General features: G+C 34.5%; 2 protein-coding genes and 1 long non-coding RNA gene across 6 annotated transcripts in view; 1 reads left to right on the top strand and 2 right to left on the bottom strand.

Annotated features, from left to right (window-relative positions):
• Positions 1-1,050, bottom strand: part of tai (basic helix-loop-helix family member taiman) — a 110,570-nt gene extending 109,520 nt beyond the window's left edge. The window contains exon 1 of the mRNA XM_081985662.1: positions 748-1,050. The gene's annotated coding sequence lies outside the window, so the exon portion shown is untranslated. The remainder of the gene's footprint in view (positions 1-747) is intronic.
• Positions 1,051-1,745: 695 nt separating this feature from the next.
• The window catches only part of LOC145732950 (uncharacterized), a 54,538-nt gene continuing 36,852 nt past the window's right edge, over positions 1,746-19,431 (top strand). For both annotated transcript variants that reach the window (XR_014179092.1, XR_014179091.1), the window contains exons 1-2: positions 1,746-1,886; positions 1,974-2,050. This is a non-coding gene — a long non-coding RNA (uncharacterized LOC145732950). The remainder of the gene's footprint in view (positions 1,887-1,973; positions 2,051-19,431) is intronic.
• alpha-Man-IIb (alpha-Mannosidase class II b) lies at positions 2,388-18,566 on the bottom strand. 3 transcript variants are annotated; one of them, XM_081985492.1, is made up of 7 exons: positions 18,180-18,566; positions 13,698-13,865; positions 13,431-13,647; positions 9,497-9,589; positions 7,434-7,740; positions 5,099-7,372; positions 2,388-3,845 (listed from the first exon to the last, which is right to left on the bottom strand). In XM_081985492.1, exons 2-7 carry the CDS (start codon positions 13,799-13,801, stop codon positions 3,349-3,351), a joined length of 3,492 nt encoding a protein of 1,163 aa, XP_081841618.1. In that variant the 5' UTR covers positions 13,802-13,865; positions 18,180-18,566; the 3' UTR covers positions 2,388-3,348. The 3 variants fall into 3 exon arrangements, with proteins under 3 accessions (XP_081841618.1, XP_081841620.1, XP_081841619.1); XM_081985494.1 differs by having other exon boundaries at positions 13,431-13,638; positions 18,180-18,565; XM_081985493.1 differs by having other exon boundaries at positions 18,306-18,383.

The following is a 19,431-nucleotide window of genomic DNA, read 5'->3' on the forward strand; positions in this document are numbered from 1 at the left end:
TTGAAAGTTTGAATTTTGAAAAACATCCAAATTCTTAATTGTGAATAAATATGAAAAATGTTGCATTCCAACACATTTGCCTTATAAGTAGTCTGGGATAAAACCCAAAAACCGAGCCAAAAACCTACCAGAACCTTCAAGTTATACCAATGAAATTGTATCAAAAAGCAACAAAAAATTGTTTGACATTTTGTCAGTTAATTACCATAAGAAAATATTTGATTGTTGATATTTTAGTTAGTTAATTGCCCAACAAGAGAAAAAAGCCCAACTCTTTTTCAGTTTTTCAGTGGTACTATTATCTAGGATTCTGTCCCTTCTATAGAAACTATCTAAAGTAGTATACTAAGCATAAATAAAACTGTAATATTTGTTAATAATATTACAGTACCTACTATACTGACATAATTGCTATACTACACTTTTTAGAATAATTTACCAAGCTGTCTGAATAGAATGGTGAATAGAGTAGGTACACTTGGGTTGAAAGTTAAGCATTTATTACTGATTTTCAAAATGTACATTAAGGTTAATGAATAAAACCTGTGCAATACTTGCCCGACCCTTGAAACAATATACAAGTTTATTGGGTACTTAACCAGTAACCACTGATTTTGGTTAGCATCTAAACTACACACACAATAAACCTAACCTAAAAGTGCGGTTGTGAAATCAATAATCCTGCTCTTTTCTGCCGATAAAGCCTTAAATTTTCCATGACAACACTCATTCCAGGTGGATTCTTACCTGTTTCAGCAATATCCATCATATAAATCGTCTTTGGAATCTTTTTAGAGTGGTAGAACAACCAAACAAAATTCAAGGTCTTGTGACGATCAAAACAAGGCGAATTTACGTCAAGAAAAGTCCGCTAACACTAAAAGCACACCGAAAAATCACAAGATAAACGAACGATACACTCTCAAACGTGCCAGTCGCGATTTATTTTCCATTTTCCTGCGGAAATACGGAAAAATAACACACGTCGAAGAAAATGGTATTTCCAACATGGCCGCCGTAAAATTTCGTTCTTTCGGAAGGATTTGTTGACCCTGATGTGTCGAGCGATTTGATTGGTTGACGTGAGCAGTTCCGGCTCGCTATTGGCTGTCGCCAAGGTTAGGGGCAAAACATTACATGGGCACCTGTCACAAATTCACCAGTGTTTTTTTTCGGAATCAAACGCTGATTTTACTTAAATTTACTGGAAAAATTCTATTAGGATGATAATAGGGGACAAAAAACTGTAGATTCCCATTACGCAGTAAGAGTCAAGTATCTCATCTTGCTGAAGGAAGGAAAGTTTTTAAGAAACTATATAAAGAAACCGGTAGTGTGGCGACCTCTGTTATCCAGTAAGTTTATTTGTTAGTTCAGTGAGTGCGCACATTCAGAAAATTACAAAACAAAATAATTCCAAAAAATTTTTAATTAGGGCTTTTCGAGTGCAAGCAAAAAGTAACTGAACCTGCTGAGAGTCAGTTATCCATATAAGTGGGTATTTTTTTTTGCGAAACAGAAGTTAAAAGTATTTTATTATCTTTTGTAAAAGAACTCTTTTTTAGTTTCAAGGGAAATTCAAATTTTTGTAATTCTTATACTAAATATGAGAAAATAAAATTATTATATTATACAAACCACCCCTGTTGGGTTTGTATAATTGGTCACGTGACACTAAATACAATTTCTACGTACGATCACGCGTGTCAATATTACTAAATAACGCCGAAAGAGGGCGCGGCGCTACTTAAGCGCAGTGGTAGTGTGGTGGCGGTTGGCAACAATTGTGATTTTTTTTGTTTTTAAAGTGTCAGCCCGGCAAAAAATTGTCTTTATTTAGTTAATTTAGTGTTTTAGTTACTATTTAAACGGCCCAAATATTACGGGTAGGTACTACTCAAGTCTTAAATTTCATTATTACTCTCTGTTATGTTTTCAATAATTCAATAGTCTACTCACTAATTTGATTCTAGTGTTGCTTTCAAATCTATGGAGTGGAAAAGACCCACTACCTCTTCTGAGCCGAAGGCACACATATTGTACTGTAACTGTAAGTAGCATTTTGACTTAAAATTTCCATAGAAAATAGATAATTCCATTCTGAGAGTAAATTAAAATTCGACGTCATTTGACAGTTAATCAGAATATAAGTTTTGTTAAATCACGTCATCGTGACGGCAAATTTGATCTGCAAGGCTCGATTAAGCCTTAATTCGAATAAGACCTTTAAAAACACATTGGTAAAGTTTGAGACAAAACTTTTCTGGAAAGAACAAAATCCATTCAGTTAATAGATCCTGTTAATCGCTTCGAACTTTTTTGTGATGCGCCACTGATTGACCACTTAACTACAGGGATCCAAAGGGGGGCCAAAAAAAAAATGTTCCTACATCTTCATTTTTTTTTTAATGAAAATAACAATCACTTTATTATAATATGCATATTGTATAGTGATGCTAAATATGGTTGGTACTGCTAAAAAATAAAATAAATATTCTATAAAAATTAAAATTGCACAACAAATCATAAGTTCAGTCAAAAAGGTTCAGATTCTCAAAATTATTTTGCCTAGCTAATTTATTACCTATACTTTTCAAAACAAAACCACACTCATAGTTTTAGGCATTGTTTTTTTAAAGTATGCAGATCTAGATAGGCACTACATGATAATATTAATAAGTTCGCCGTTTTAATTTTCTAAGAAAATTAAAGTAGATTATATTGTAAAGTTGGGAATGTAACATCAGATACTGGTTTCTCTTGGGTACTACAAAAACAACGGACTGTAAAAGTAAAGACCTTGCAGGACTGAAATCTGTAAATACAATACCTACAGTTTGCTGACACTTATACAATAGAAATTTCGTATGTAAATAACATAATAATAAATAGATAAATAGAAAAATGTTCTTCTGGCCCACTGAGATAATAAACGTCAAATTGTACTACAAAGGAAATATTTAAAGCTGTATTTGGAACTACGAACCAGAAACGACATTAATTAATATCACAACATTCTAAAAAATTTACATATTGACCTACTATAGTTACTTATAGAAAATGTTCCAAACTTGTTTTGCTATAGGCATTTGTGCATTTTTAACTTGTAAATATCACACGAAACAATCATGGAGGTATTTACTATTACTAGCCATGATAGTTTTTATAACAGGTGACAAACAAAACAAATTTGAAACAATCAGTACATATTATTTTTAATAATAATTACAAATCTATTATTATATAAAAACTACTTTAGAGAGCTACGTTTCACCTCATTCTGCAAGCAAATCCCAGTTTTGACACACCAATTTATACCTAAATGGTTAAATTAAACTAAAACCAAGTTCAAGTTGGAGGACCAAAAGTCACATTTAAAGTCTTTAATGACATCGACTCTAAATATAAATCCCCCAGGTCCTTTAACTTCTTTATACTATCCAAACCAGTCAGGGATTTTAACTCTATGCTTTGCACTTTAAGCGTTTCGAAGTAATTGTCCGGTTCAAACTTCACAACGTTACAGGTATAGTTAGTGTTTATCGCACAATCGTATCCTTGCCGGTGAAGTATCATCAAGGCGTTTGCTGAGGGAAACTGAGAGTACTCAAAATCAGCCTGGGTGCGCAGATTCATTAGATGAACGTCGCAAGGCAAAGGCCGTTTCAGGAATCTGAGTTTGTCGGGGATACTGGCTTGTTGATCTTGATCTACTATAAAAGTCTGAGCTGGGTAGTTTAAAGCATTGGAAAGGTGAGCCGCGTAGAGCGAAGGTCTAGGGAAAGATTCCACTTTGGGACCTTCCACCGGAGCAGTGGGTACGTTGAATGAACGTACTACTTCACCTGAAATGTATTTTACATTCAGTTTTTTAATTGTCATTTATGTATCACGAGCATTAAGTGAATGTTTACAACGAGGAGTTCTAAGTCGTTAAAAGACCGTGGTTTATACAAAATTTGATTGGAGACACCAATGAATAAAAAAAATGTAAACATAGCAGGAAGGAGCAATAGCAATCAAAGAGGGGGACAGAAACAAGGGGGAGGCGGGGGGAGTAATATGGCGGCCGTCAACTTCCGGTTGGCACTATCAGATCTAAATTTAATCTTGTCCACTGTACAACTTAATTTAAATTTGCAAAACTCAATTGTTAAAGAACCACAAACAAACAAAACAAACTAACACTATACTACAACAAATACAAACAACAAATTTTTGCGGGTTTGAAACTCCAAACTTTCAATGACTGCGTCAATTCAACTGCGCAGTAAGCGAATGCGCAATCAACTTCCGTCCCCCTCGCTTAATGCACAAACGGGTTCTAATTTGTATTATTGTTACCTCCTGATACTTGTTCTTTTTACTCATTGGGAGACACCTTTGTACAATGTGGTACCAATTATTGTTAAAACTACTGCGTTAATTGTTCGAATAATAACAAATCTTGCAAAGTCATTCAAAATGCAGAACAGCCCTGAATTCTCAGATCAAATTGTTAAAAAAATAGTAATGTGTAGGAGAAGACTATTCAAAAACTATTACCTACGAAATCAAGAAGCTTACAAAGAATATGACAACCTTCAAAAATAAATAGCAGAAATCTGTGTAGAAGACATTAAAGAAACTGTGCTGCTGGAGATCTGGACGGATTTCGCAGAAACATATTTCTCGAATTCTTTATGATCTAAATATTCAAGTGAATATTGTTGGAAGCCAGTCTCAAAATGAATTATCCTTAAAATCTAATGTCATATTAATTACTCACGTAGAAGATCACCGTTAGTGGTGAATAAACCGGAGAGAAAAACTGATCATAAGCGTGCTTTTACTATTGTCAATAATAACAAAATGAAAAGTTTGAGACCACATGATTGATCAGAAAAAATAATTTTGAACAACAGACAAGGCTGATGAGGTGTGGTGCCAGAGTAGGAAGGTGAATGGAAAATGACTTCAGTTCCTGAGGAGTATTTAAAAGACAGTATTTCGTTAAAAAAAAAGTTTCAAGAACGCGTTCAAATCTCGATTTTGCTCACATAAAACTGATACTCTTTTATCAAAATAATTATTACATTTAATGTGAAAAACAACTTACCTTTCTCGAAAGTATCTTCTTCAGCGAACCTTTTAGGCGAAACTAGACTCTCCTGAGCAATTTTAGACACGTCTTCAATCAACAACCAGTACTTGCTTACTGTTCTCTTATTATCCACCACGCCCTCGCCCATTCCTCTAGAATCATCGTACAAAGTCCTGCGATCCAGCATGACCTCCAAGAATCCGGGCTGCCAAGCGGATGCTCCTTGAGCGTGGTCTGTAAGCAGACTGAGCCTCACGTTGTCATCTTGAATGTAGGCCATCGTAGTTACTGGGAAGTAGTTGCCCTCAATTCCGATTCGTTCGACTTTTATCCTTTTCTGCATGCTGAAACCGTTCTGATCAGAGTAGAATTCGGGAACATCGCCGTTCTGCACGTCGGATATTATTCTCATGAATAATTCGGTTTCGCGGTTTTTAGGTGGGTTTTCGAAGTCGACGGTGTTTTCTATGCTGATGGCGTTGGATAAAGCTGTCGTTTCGTCTAAGAAGATGGTGACTTTATGCATTAAAAATGCATCATAAATAGTGGTTAATTCAGTGGTGACCGTTCCCGTCGTAATTATAATGGACATTTGTTCTTTATATTGCAGTAACACATCTTTTTCGTAGTCACGCTCGTTTGGGTCTGGCATGAATAGATAAGCTCCAGAATGGAATTGAGCACTTCTGTAAGCTGCAAATTGAATTTTGCACTGCATTACTTTGGGTTTGTGTTTTCGCACCACCGACTTCATGAAACCAGTAGTTCCGCTGAATAAAACTTTCATCTTATGATTTTCCAATTGAATATCACTAGACGGAATATCTTTAATCTCAAAAGGAGCTTCTAATTTGCTTCCATTCGATAAAATTTCGCTTTTTTTCAGACAATTTTTACAATAAAGTGTTGCCAGGTTAGGTTTCCTGTCTTTTGCATACGCTAGGACGTAGCTAGTTACGCTGAACTCATCCAGTTTTACCACAAAAGTCAGCTCAAATAAATTAGGTTCTATCCAAAATTTTCCTAGACTGAATTCCAAAACTGGGTTTATTTGGAACTCCACTTCACCACCAGTGGCGTCTGTTACTATAACATTGGTTGTGTTAATGACTAAAGAGATCTGATATTCTTGAGGCTGCGCCAATGAGTTGAATAATACCACTTTCTTTTTCTGATTAGGTCCAATCTGGATTGTACTTTTATAAGGAAGTTTTTCGTATGATTCTCTTTCGACATCGCTTAAAACCAAGTTTTGTCCTTTAGTTACGTGCACTTTAGGGAATAACAAAGACTGTAGTGCTAACTGCTGAACTTTTACAGTGTCACGCAGTGACTCAAACAGTTTGATGCCATAATCCTTCATTACGAACGACTTACTAGTACCAGTGATAGCGTCATGGTGTTGAAATAAACCTAGGTTTCTTCTGGCCCTAATGATTTTCTCAAAATTCTTCTCCAAAATTTTCCAGTGAGCAGTTAATTTTTGCTGTTTAGCGCTGTTCATGGCAACTGTAAATAACAGTTCAGAAGATCTCAGACTGTGTTCCAACTGTCTGCTTAAAATCTTAAAAAATGGTCTTGTGGTGTAATAGCCAGACCAATAAGCAGGCCGTCCTTCCGAAAATATGTCCGAATACACAAAAAAGTCACCTTTCAAAGAAGGGAATTGATCGTATCGGCTAACAATTGCATCAAAATAGTCTTTAGGAGTTCCAAATGTCACCTCAGCCTTATACAACTGTTTGTTCGCGTTAATATAGTTCATAAGTTTGATGTAATTCAAATACTGCTGATCAAATTCTTCACGTAGATTGTAACGAAAATCGTCGCCCAGAGGCATTAATACAACATTATGAGGAAACAACGATCCAGTTTTAGTATATTGCTCTAACAGAAGTTCAGCTTTCTCTTTAACATTCTTGTCTGTTATCGTTTGGGCTTTCAATGACGACTCCGTATACTCGCCTTGGACTTTACGAAAATCAAAATTAAGACAAATGTACGGGTGGGGCCCACAACTGTGCTTGATTGAATAAATATCAAAAGGTTGATTGTGAGTTAGGATAGAGCCGGTAGGGTCGTTAGGGCTCCAGCTGGGAACCCACCGGAAATCACCATACTGCTTGAACGCCAACCATTGTTTCCACGCGTAATGAATACGTTGAATGACAGTTCCTCGTAGACCAGCTGCTCCAAGGAGATAGGGAACAGTACTGCCATGTCCGAAAGGATCAACAGACCAGCCTGTTTTCGGTTTTATTCCTAGGTTGGCCCACAACCATTGATGACCTAAATAAAATACATAATTTTGCACTCTAAGTAAGCTTTTTTAAACAAATTAAAGTCTCACCTTCAATAAGTTGATCCACCATAGCGAACAAATGAACATTAGCTTCGTCCGTCATCACCCAACCACCTGTGGTGATTTCTAATCGGCCCGAGTTCACCAATTCCTTCAAAGCCTTCTGTTTATTAGGGTGGGCCTCCTCCCACCAACTATTGAGGTAGGAAATCTCCGACCAGATGAACGTTAAGTTACCATATTCTTGCAGTTTGTTTACCATATTGGACATGATCTGTTTTGAGGCTACGTGAAAGTAGGTTTCGAAGGTTTTCAGCCAGCCTGGATCGTTATGCGAGTGTGGAATGATGATTACCTTTGAAAATCGTATAATATTAGTTGAAAAATCAATATAATATTCAGTTTCGATGTGAAGGAATACAATGCTAATAAAATACATTTGTGTTGTGCAACTAACATAACATAACATAACATAATATAATGGCAACCACTGTAGGTTAAATTTAGTTTTATTAATTAGCCGTGTTAAATGCTGAACGATTTTATATTATAAATTACAATATCAAAGCTACATACTATTCTCTCTCTCTGATTAGCATCCAAAACGTATTAATTATCATTTAGTGTCCAACATCACGACTTTACATGAATTCATTTTAAATCTTGTTTTTAAATATACTGGCCCAATTATAGCCCAAGGTATATTCAAGTATAGTTTGAAATTACGGCTGCTAAACCTTTAATTTTTATGCTATACCAAGTTTATATCATCCAAAGGAAATCCCGATAGCCACAACTATGATTATTAATCTAGTCGTTAACCATGAAGGTCGGTTTTGTCAGAATAGATAACAATATGAAAAATTTATATTTTTGCTTCACAATATCATAGAATATTCGAATGGACGATTATGCAATAATAAATAAAAAGCTATAATTTAGTTTTGTTGTAAATTAAATTATACAGTCCATCAACTTCAAAAACGTTTTCCATATAGTTGCGAAAGGTTTTTAAAAGGTTAAAATTTGAGAAATTAAAAACAAAATCATTTTTTTATTAGCTTGTTTGAAAGTTTACTTTTTTGCCACACATTGCAAGAAAATGCAAGAGTGTTGCAGGCTGGATAAGATGTTGAATGCAAGAAAAGTGCAACCAAGAGTTTAGTTTAAGCAGTCTACAAAAATACCAATATCAGAAGAAATTAGCGCTGATCTTAACCATCTGGTGCAAGTAAATTTAGATAAAAACATAATTTTATAAAAAACATATTGTGTAACACTTTTCTTGTTAGGTAAATAACTATTTCAGTTTTATTTTGTTTATTGTCAGTGAATGCAGATGATACGTGCTAATATTCAAGTACATACTACAAACAACTCATTTTTGAAAACAATAGCATATTATTAACACGGCTCTAATCATTTGTTGCACTATACTAATCATTAATGACATAGCAGTTTAAAATGAAATTAAAATGAAATCCGCCAGCAGGAACTACACGAAACTGTAATATTTCTAAACAATACCAGTTACGTGTTTTCCAACTGAAATTGAAACAATGGCGTGTAAAATTAGTGAAATTAATTTCAGATATTATATCCGAATGTTTCTGGTCCATTATCATAAAAAGAAAATAATAGTTATTAGGCTGTCGAAGCATGTATTGAAGGCACACCCAACTTTTCAGTATTGGATAATAATTATTTACTAAATTTCTTACTCATTCTCTAATGATTTAGTACCACTTATAGCAGTTGTAGTAGCGCAAACGACGTAAACACGCTTTCCTCTGTTTAATTAACATAAAAGTGAGAATTCATTGCATTCAAAAAGAAATCGAAGCCTGAGAAACCATCAAGAATTGTAATTCTTTTGCAACAACCGACTTTTCCTCGGTAACTAATAAGCAAAATTAAGTTACTTCCTGATTTCGTTCAAAGGAGAGTCAAAGTATTCGAATACTTATAATAATTAAGCCGGATTTACACTTGAATGACAATATTAAAAAAAATCAAGTAGAAGCATTTTATGTCTCGTTAACTGCTAATTTAACATTCTCACTATCCAGTAAAATTTGATAGAATTAAATCTTCTTAGAAGCATTACTTACTTTAAGGGGAGGTCGTTCAGGATCCATTTTCTGACGTTCATATCTGTCTTCGAAAGTCTTGTCCCAATATTCTTTGCTTCTCATCCACGACGGCTATAGAAATAAGAAAAAGTCGTTATTTTTATTTGTATTATCGGCTAAAGGCTATCTATCTAGTTCAAAAAAATGGATAGGATGTGATTATTGCAGTAAAACAACAATATCAAATGGATACTTTTAACATAGAAACGTTCATAAATATACGTGGAGACAAGAACAAACAAAAAACGCGAGTGACCTCACACAAAATAAGGATCATTCACCTAAAATATTCCCTAAATAGTTGGCACTTCCTATTCCTACGGGAAGTAGATACCAACTTGCTTATTTTAAAAGTGACAGCCTTGTATATTGTCGCATTTTTTAAATTTGTAAATATATTTCTAAAAATATTCACATTTTGAATAAAGAATGTATGTATGAAGCTAGGTGCACGGTGAAGAACATGATGATGATGCAAAAATGTTACTCTAAGCAAACTTTATCTTTTAGCTTGATACCACCATATTTTGAATAGATATTTTATACAAACTTACTCTTATGTTTGATAGGTAAAAAAGGAAGAGGTCAAATATTACACACACAATATTATCTTTAAAAAGAGACTAATTCGTCACTATTACGTTGACTAAAAGATTATTTTCACTTAATAACCGTTAATTTAAACTCGCAATTAAGTAACGGAAATAAATTTAGATCCTTTTTAATGGCTCATTCATTTAGTCGGGCTTTTTATTTTAATAAGATTTTCAGTTGGGGTTCAGCCGATCCCTTAAAGCATTAATTCCAGAGGACCAACTTTGAATAATTAGGGTAAACGTTCACTTTTCCAAATTAAAGGCGGTTTATACCAATTTTTCTGAGGGTTTGTCGACGGTGTTAATTAGATAAATGTTAATCAATAAAAGAAAGTGGTTTTGTTCTTTGAAAGAAACTTAAACCAATTTAGTTGTGATGAATTTCTAAATTGACTAAAATTGAGAAAGACCTATTTGTACTAATGAAGAAAAGAGAAGTCCTAATAACAACCTAACCAACATGTTATTTATTTCTAAATATGTACTAACACAATCAAAAATCTTCTTTTGTTAAAGTCCTTACTGAACATGTAATTGTTGACGTGAAGAAAAAGGAACAAAAGTAACATTTAAAGCCTATACACTTGTCGTACAGGCCGCCATATTTCCTTCCATGAAAGACATCTTTTCTGTTTCCTTCCGGGGGCTTTTTATAGATTTCAATTCCCATTAGTTCGCACTTTCTTTACGACGACCCAGAAAGGCTATTGTCAGCGTATAAATTTCGATTTATTTGACAGCAAGACCTAACACCTTCCACGTTCTTTTTATTTCGTTAACGACGAAGAAATTGTCGATATTCAACGAAAAAAAGTGGTAATTAACGGCTCTGAAACGAGTTCCGGATCCAAACGATCCAGGTTGTTGGCCCTATTGGATTTGCCTGGATGATCGATAATATTTGAGTTCGGTCCCGTTTCCATTATAATTTTCCCACCAAGTTTGACAGTTTATAAACAGGATCAGAATAACATCCAGGTTTCGGCTACATATTAATATGATCTTTGCGTAAGACAACTCGTTTTTACACTACATTTTGCGACTAATACAATCAACTTCGACACAGAAGAAGGACTTTGTCAATATACGTCTCACTTAAATTGCACATAATAACTAATTTTTTAACCATAAAATGAGCAATTCTTGTTGGGGGGTTTATACCCCATATTTCTTTTAATGTGTCCCTTAGGAACTATATAACAATATGACGACAGGACTCCTTGGAGACCAAAAACCAACCCCATTTTGTCCTATCTAGCTGTCTAGCTAGGTATTTTGAATATGTGGCCATAATTAAATCATCAAAAAAGAGATAATAAGTTTTTCGTTTCCAATGGCCTTTCCGACCACCAGAGTAACTCCAATAAATTATATTGAATCGAATAATAATTACTGGGGGGTCAAAGTGACACATTGTAATAGAACTGTTTCCCATTTGAATTTACCACTTTGATTGACAATCGGCTGGACTTTGAAAGGAAAATCTAAATATTTATACAACGCAGTGGTTTACCTAGCGGCGCGTTAGTCAAAGGTGGTATTTGAGTTGTAATGTTTTGCGCAACTTCGGTATACAAAGTAAACGCCGGCTATTAACAACTTGAGATGAGAACGACAGACCGGTCTGCTTGTTTTATACCGAGATACCATTCTGTAACATTGTATGTGTAATGTATACGAAATTACATCGCTTCTTTCTCAATCCAACATTTTATATGGGTATGAACCATTTAGAGTATTTGATTTAACGGGTGTTTCGATTTCTTAAGTGATTACCTTCTAAAGAAGGTCAACGAATGAATGAAACTGTACGTTTTGTTCTTAATAAAATTATTTTAAAACGTTAAAAAACCACTAAAAGAGCTATTGTGACGTGAACTCATTAATGGGAATTTCCCAGAGCCATTAAAAAAAAAACAAGTTTGATGCCTGCTAACAACGTTATGCAACCAAACTTTAACTTGTTACTTGCAGTAGATTTCCTAGCACAGTAAATATAGGAACAAACTGTGAAGTTGTTCACTAGTAGCTAAAGCATTTTAGAACTAAAATATTAATAAAAGCTTTGATCTTCTTGAAATTTTTGGGTGTGTTTATAATACTAAGTGCTTTAGGATTGTTTTTTTTTTAAATGCCAAAAACTGTAGCTGTTAAATTATTGCATATCGAAAATATTCTCTCGGCATTTTTTCACTTTTATTCGACGAAATAAAAAATTGTTATCAGTATTTTAATGCTATTTTTTCCTGATGATTTAAAGTTTTCTTGAAATCCACAGATTTTTATTACACACATTTCCTGTTTTAACTAAAGTTTTAGTTTCAGTGCATTCAATTTAATTAAATATTCGTATCATTTAAATTATGAGACTTTAAGAATTTTCATCATTGATATTTTTTGGTTTGTATAAAGATGTTAAAATACCTAAGTCTTATAAGTGGATTTAAATAAAGTAAAAGCAACAAAACGTGTGAATGTATTAAACCGGCTATTACAGAATTCTGGGTCGGTACTTCAAAACCACATTTGATTTATACAAACATGGCAATTCGAGGTCAAACCCATAAAACACAGTTTAAAAGCGTATAAACCTGCACGCCATTGATTATTGAAAAAAAACTTGTTATGGGAGATTATGCAGGATCCACTTCTTTTGCTGTCTGATAAACCTTTGACCTTTGACGTTTTACGATAAAATATAAATTGGATCGAAAGCATATCAGTTTGATGTGTTTCTGAAAAGATGGACTTGAAATACGAAGCTTTTGAGATCTTAATGGATTATCTAAGTACTTATTCCCGAAGAAAAAAAAACTGTTTATAACCGCAGTTGAGCGCATCATTGATCAAGCGAACGGTTTCAAAACTTTCGATTTTAAAATTCTTAAGAAGAATCATTTGTTAATGGTTTAATGAAAGAATTGTAAGAAATTTTGGTTGGATAATTGATTTACTTTTGCATCTTTACTACTAGCACTTTTTAATACCACTCTAGCAATTTATAGAACTGTTTTATTAACTATTAGCCGATGTGCCTAACTTTGCTTAATAACATTTTTGAGCCCATTTATTTTTATCAAAAATGGTCAGGTAAGAATGAGCACACTTTTGGTAAATTCTCATTAATTAGATTGTACAACATCACATAAAACAGTTTCATTGTCCTAAACGTTAATTCTCTTAAACGTTGTCTCCTGTGACCCTGTGAAAATTTTGATACTTAGTTTGAAAATTCAGTCTTTCTTTGCTATATACTGTTTGTTAATCTAATTCTAGCAAACATCCAATTTATAAAACACACAAACATTTGGGCTCACCTGAAAATCAAACTCCTTAAACACGTCCATGGTGGAAACATCCGTTTCAGCGTAAACTAGCCGTGGACACATGTCAAAGTCCTTTTTCTCGTACATTGGTTTCTCGACATCAGTGCCGGAGATAAGGGAACTTGGTCCATTGCGACGCTGTTCCGGTACAATCAAAGATTCGGCAGAACGACTAGTACGTTGTACGTCCGACGTGTAGCTGGAACGTCTTCAAGTAAGCTACAATCTCAGCCAACTCGGGGCAAAAACAGTTCATACCTGGTGTAGTAAATGCAGAGTAAAATCGTGGCCAAAATGGCGGTGACGGCAAAGCCCCTGGGGCTCAGTCGGCGACATATCCGATTCCGGTTGAGAACCGTCATGGTGAGGTCAGCTATTGGTCATTTTTCATCTGTTTACCGAGATAAGTGTTGCTAGGTCCATGACCTGAAAACATTTAAAATGACAAATTGTTTCTACTCTGCAAACATATATTAGAAAAGTGCGCGTATGACTGGAACGTGCACATTCTATTTCAATTTAGAAGGCCCTGAAACTATTTTAACTTCCGCGTCCTACGATTCATATATGCGAGTTAAAAATAGATAAGGACAAAATGTATCGATTCTCTTCTGGATTTACTATAATCCTGTACGTTCTATCACATTTGGGAATTATAAACTTCACGAAAGAAAATTTCAACAAAATCTGACTGTTTTTCTATCTGAGTATATTTGCTGAAGCTGATGGTTGACTTGGAAAAAATACGTTTTTAACGCTCTGTATATCAATAACAAGGTGCGGAAATAAATTCAAATATGACAATGGATTTAATCCAATAACTAGATAAGGGCATTGTCCCTAAAATTTGTGTCAAGCGGTCAAGCCTACATCCCGTTTCAAAAAATAGCTTCATTCGGAAAATTTACGGATATACAATGAATTATAGGCAATACCGCGTAACCGTATAGAATGATATTAAAAAAATCGTCACGGTTCTCGTCAACAAAAGTCTCGGTAAATTGCGGGCATAAACCACATTGTGCACGAATCGTTCTTATTTGACGGGCGGCCAAGTCCCCAAAACACGATCGAGACATCCGGGGCATCCTCATTACCGGCGCATCGCGGCCCCCTCAAAAGACGGACGACTAATCGACTACGGAGAAACGGTCCAATTAAGGGGCGCCGCCCGGTAGCAAAAAAGGCCGCCAACGGTCGGAAAATATGCGCCCCCGTTTGCCACACGTATCGCACGATCATACCAAAAAAAAAATACCCCAGTTATGTGTGGCATAACCCAATACTTTAATATTAATTACTTGTAATGGTCGTTTTTGACCACGCCCTTTAAGTTCCCTGGTCCATTCTCATACCAATTAACCCAACATGATGGAACCGATTATGGGAATAGCTATTCCATTTAAATAATTTCAAATTGTTGGTTCGGTGCTGGGCTGCTTTCCAGTTGGCTTTTTTTACCCCCAATTTAAATTGCTACAATTTTTATACAAAGATTTCATTTGAAAGTAGCAACCCAATTTTGATAAAGTCTCTAACAGAAGAATGACAAATGACAGGAATGTCGTATAGCTAGAATAGTGTGTTGAATATTTAGTTCAATCGGTATGGTTACTGAACGTAATGACGGATCGACAACTGCAAAGAGGGAAATGCAAAAAAAAAATTATTATATAGACAAGGTAAGGAAACTGAGAAATAAATTTAAAAAAAAACGAAATGTTCTCAAAACCGTTGATGATCCTGACTTGTCCAGAGATTTACGTATTTGGGACCAATGAGAACATCTCCAGCAGCCATATTAGATCTTCCAATATATCCTAACATGTGTGTGCCAGGAGTTAATCATAAACATGACAGTGAAATTCTTTCTGGTGGCTAGTTCCCTCACAGGCTGATTCAAAGATTTTTGGTCCGTATAACTCGCAGACCTTCAGTTCGATTAACGCTTAAAGAAGAACGGAAAAGCCTCATTTAGGTTTTATTGAGCTTCATTGCCCCGCGGGTTCGATGCCTCGTACAATATATTAACCGAGAGTAAAAGAATTGTCTGGAACAAAGTATCGTCTTAAGTCCAGAAACGTTTTTCTTTTCGGGCTGGTGAAAACTCATTAGCAGAAAGCTATTGTTATTAATTGATGCCCGGCCTTAACCTTTTAATATTAAACGTCAGGTCATCGTTAATTTGATCGTTGTTTACCGCATTAAAGTGCTATAGTCAAGAGATGTGAAACTTGTAGCAAATTAATTCCACGTAATGAATTTAGGTTCCGCACTCAAAACGCTTTTAACCCACAAATTAAATTTCAAGCGGAAACTAAAGCAGAATGGAGCACTCTTACAGCAAAATTGCATAGTAATTTAAATGTTTGTACCACAAACTGGACGCCAAAATATGTTTGTAAGAACTGCTTCTGGGACAGGAAAAATCGTTTGACCTAGATCAGCGGTGCTTCAAAAATATACAGCTACGATTGTTATCTTGAGATTTAAATCGTTTCAAGAGAAAGTACGTATAACTACTGTTTTGTATGCATTCAAGTAGTGTAGCTCCCAAGAGAAGTGCACATATAAAAGATCTGACAGTTTTAGATGATAGTTATAACAGGAGTTTCAGTTATGACGATTTAATGCACCTTCAATCACTACTGGAATTAGTCTAGTTTTATTGCAATATTCTTTGGTGAAAGGATTATTTGCTGTATTAAATGTGCAAACGAAATAGTAAGGAGATGGTTTATCTCGAAAGAAAGGCCAGTTTTATCAATTTCAAAATTTTTATCAAGACCCTTATAGAATATTTGATAGTTATGGTCCATATTGCCTTACTTATATCAACACAATGTAAAAATAGGTAAGACTACTACTTATCATCAGTATGAATCAGTGTCAGGTACACATAATTGTGGGGTCACTAAATATAGAAAAATCATTCTAAACAACACCAGCTGTGGTATAACCGCTAGCAACTGTGTCAGTTTTCCGACTAGATTCCCATTTTATAGTGTAATTAACGGTGGCAATTTGTCAGTAATCCAATTACAACTCGATTACATTAACAACGTTATTTTTAGACACGTTTGAGCTCTTTTAACATGACGAAACTCAAAGTAACTGAACCGCCAGCACATATAGAAGGTACTTGAGTCTTACAATTTTGAGGCTTTTTCTCCACCAATGAAATTTTGAATCTCGTTTTGAATACTGATGAGTATTTAATGTTTTCCACTAAACAAATCGATCTCACATCTCCTCTACATGTAACTCATGTTCGCACTTTGTACATTTTCTAATTATAGTAATTAACCAGCAAATTGTGCCAATAATCTAATTAAAACTTTATTAGACCTATTAATTATATTTTTAGCTTCCCACTTCCTACATGGTCAAATAAACAGGACGTTTGAAGTCACTTCGTGTGAAATTAAATTTTAGACAGGTTGGCTCCCATTCAGATTGCAATTAACTGATGCGAATCTGCCATTCGGCGTAATTATTTCGCAATAAATCTGAAATAATATTTATAGAAATAGTTGATTTGATATTTGAGTTAGGCAGCAAAAAAAAAAAATCGCAGCATTGTTCATCGTTTGTGATTGCTCAAGAAAGCAAGGGAAGAAGAGTTCATCATATTTCGTTAATGGTAAAGAAGTTACATTTTTATTGCTAGCTGGCTGTGTGGCAGAGAAATTGAAAGAAAAATATACGGAGATTAGAACTATTTAGAACAGTATGACTTTCTACCATGCCATTCTGTACTTTTTTTCCTTTCGTCAAAAGTAGCTATTCAATGTAAAGAATTCTGAAGATTTGACCACCTGCCAACTTGCCCATCAAAGTTATACCTTTGAAACCGTTTTTGTTCTTTAAATTGAAAGGTAGTTCACAGGTATCTAGAGCTGATTTTGTTAATGCTTTAAATTCAAAAGCACATTCATAGCCAGGTGGGTTCCTTTAACAACTGTGATTCTCAGAGTTGCTCTTTTCAAATGTTCAAACAAGTCTGAATTGCATTTTGTCTCATTTAATAACAGTGACAGTTCATCATTTGGACGATGACACCCAGGAGTATCAAGCAGTCTAATAAACATCAAATGCTAAGAGAGTTACCAAATTTTCTTCCTCTGTTTCCTTGATTTCTCAAAATCTGTTTCATGTAACTTCTCTTCATTCACCGATGACATAGTTTTCTGTTATCAGTTTACTTGAACACCATTAATTGCCATGAATGAATCTCTTCACAAGAAAATAATTTTTTTTCTGTTACTTGATTTTTGTGATACAATAAAATTTGAGCCTCTATCCCTTTGAATTTCCATAGTTTATAATTCACTTAAGTTTTTGCAGGCAAGTTTACTTAATATTTTTAGTATACACACAAACACGCACAGAGCATATCGATTCACGTTTTACTAATTACAAGCAAATTCTCTGATCGGTAATTAATCCAATTTTAAATTATCTAAAAGAGGTGACACTTCAAAACAAAACACTTCAAATAGACAGAAAGCAATTGTTTACTGTTAAATTACACACACAAAAATAAAAATTTGGTAATATCACACAACACAGAAACCACAATAATAGCTCTGATGTGTATGAGCTGTTTTGGTGTTATTTGATAATTTTATGTAAGAACAATAATATTATTAAATTTGGTGCGATCTATTATAAACTTTCACCCCTAATGCATCTTAAATCTACCCTCATCCACATTTTCCACTGTGTTGAGGAACTCACCCCTAGCAGTTGTTTTAACCCTGTAATAGAAACGTTGAACAGATGACACCTTTATTACTTGCAAACGAGTAAATATTGAAATAACCAATAAGCGGGATAAGTTCAAACTGTTTTATGTATATTTACAATTAAATCACAGAAAACTGAACGTCACGACACTAAACAACCACCACAACGAGCTATTCCCACGCCATCTCAGCTTGAACTGCTCAAATTCGGGATAATTTTCTTTTGTTCTGCGGCGTTGTCGTTCTTTGGACGCCGTTGCCGTTCGACCCGATGATGGTGGAGAATTGCAACGTTGTCACAAGTTGAATTTTCAGATTTGTAGCGGGTGTAGCGGTTGTTTTTGGGTGAAAGTAGTTTATTTCTTGGTCGAGTTTATATTTCATGGCTAAATAATTAATAAAATGATCACTGACTGAACTCCAATACAGTAATCGAAACAAGTGCTGCAAGATTTGCTCAATACCTTTTAATGTCACATATGTGTCATAGTAAAACGAGCAAAGCGTTTTTGACATCACGATGACGTGATTTGGGAAAACCATAATTTGACCAACTGTCAAACTACGTCATTGTGACGTCAAAAACGCTCTGCTCGCTCCATAGAGCGTGAAGACGAATGCGGTCATTAACTAAAAAATCTACAGGAAATGCGCCAAAACCAGAACCGTATATTCCAAAAATGTACAAGGTGTTTGTTAAGTACTTCTATACAGATTTTAAGAGGTGCGAATTTTTTATCAAAATTAAACACGCTGTATATAAGCAAATCATTTTGGAGATATACAGGGTGTTAAAGTTTAATTTCTTTATAGAATTAACTCAAGAATGGTAAAAGACACGAAAAAATGCGGAAGGCAAAAAAGTTTCTCAAACTAGGAATTTGGATTTTGTGGCGTACCACAAAAAAGTTCGGAGGGGTAAAAAGAAGCAGGAGCACAGAAAAAAAAGATACTGTAATAATGTGTTACAAATTTGAACTAAATATCCCAAAAACTGTAAGAGCTATATGTATAGAAAAAAATGGAAAAGAAAATGAAAGTTTAAGGAATTATAAGTATTTATACCAACTTTTTTGCTCAAAATTGGTTAATAATTCACCTTTTTTTAAAAAGATAGTATTTAAGGTAGTTTTTAATAAAACATTTTCTTTTTCCATTTTTTTTTTAGAATCTTATATGTCCAACGGTTTCCAATATCATCTAAAGTGGTCACCCTGTATATGTAGTTTAAGTTAGTAAGGTCG

This window comes from Ips typographus, linkage group LG8, assembly GCF_016097725.1.
Source record: "Ips typographus isolate SLU linkage group LG8, UJ_Ityp_2.0, whole genome shotgun sequence".
Lineage (NCBI taxonomy): Eukaryota > Metazoa > Arthropoda > Insecta > Coleoptera > Curculionidae > Ips > Ips typographus.

Coding starts and splice junctions, on each gene's coding strand:
- alpha-Man-IIb (XM_081985492.1), bottom strand. CDS start 13,801: ATGACGGTTCTCAACCGGAATCGGATATGTCGCCGACTGAGCCCCAGG. Junction 9,590..13,430: donor TTAAGGAGTTTGATTTTCAG/GTGAGCCCAAAT, acceptor TTATTTCTATAG/CCGTCGTGGATGAGAAGCAA. Junction 3,846..5,098: donor AGAAGATACTTTCGAGAAAG/GTAAGTTGTTTT, acceptor AATACATTTCAG/GTGAAGTAGTACGTTCATTC.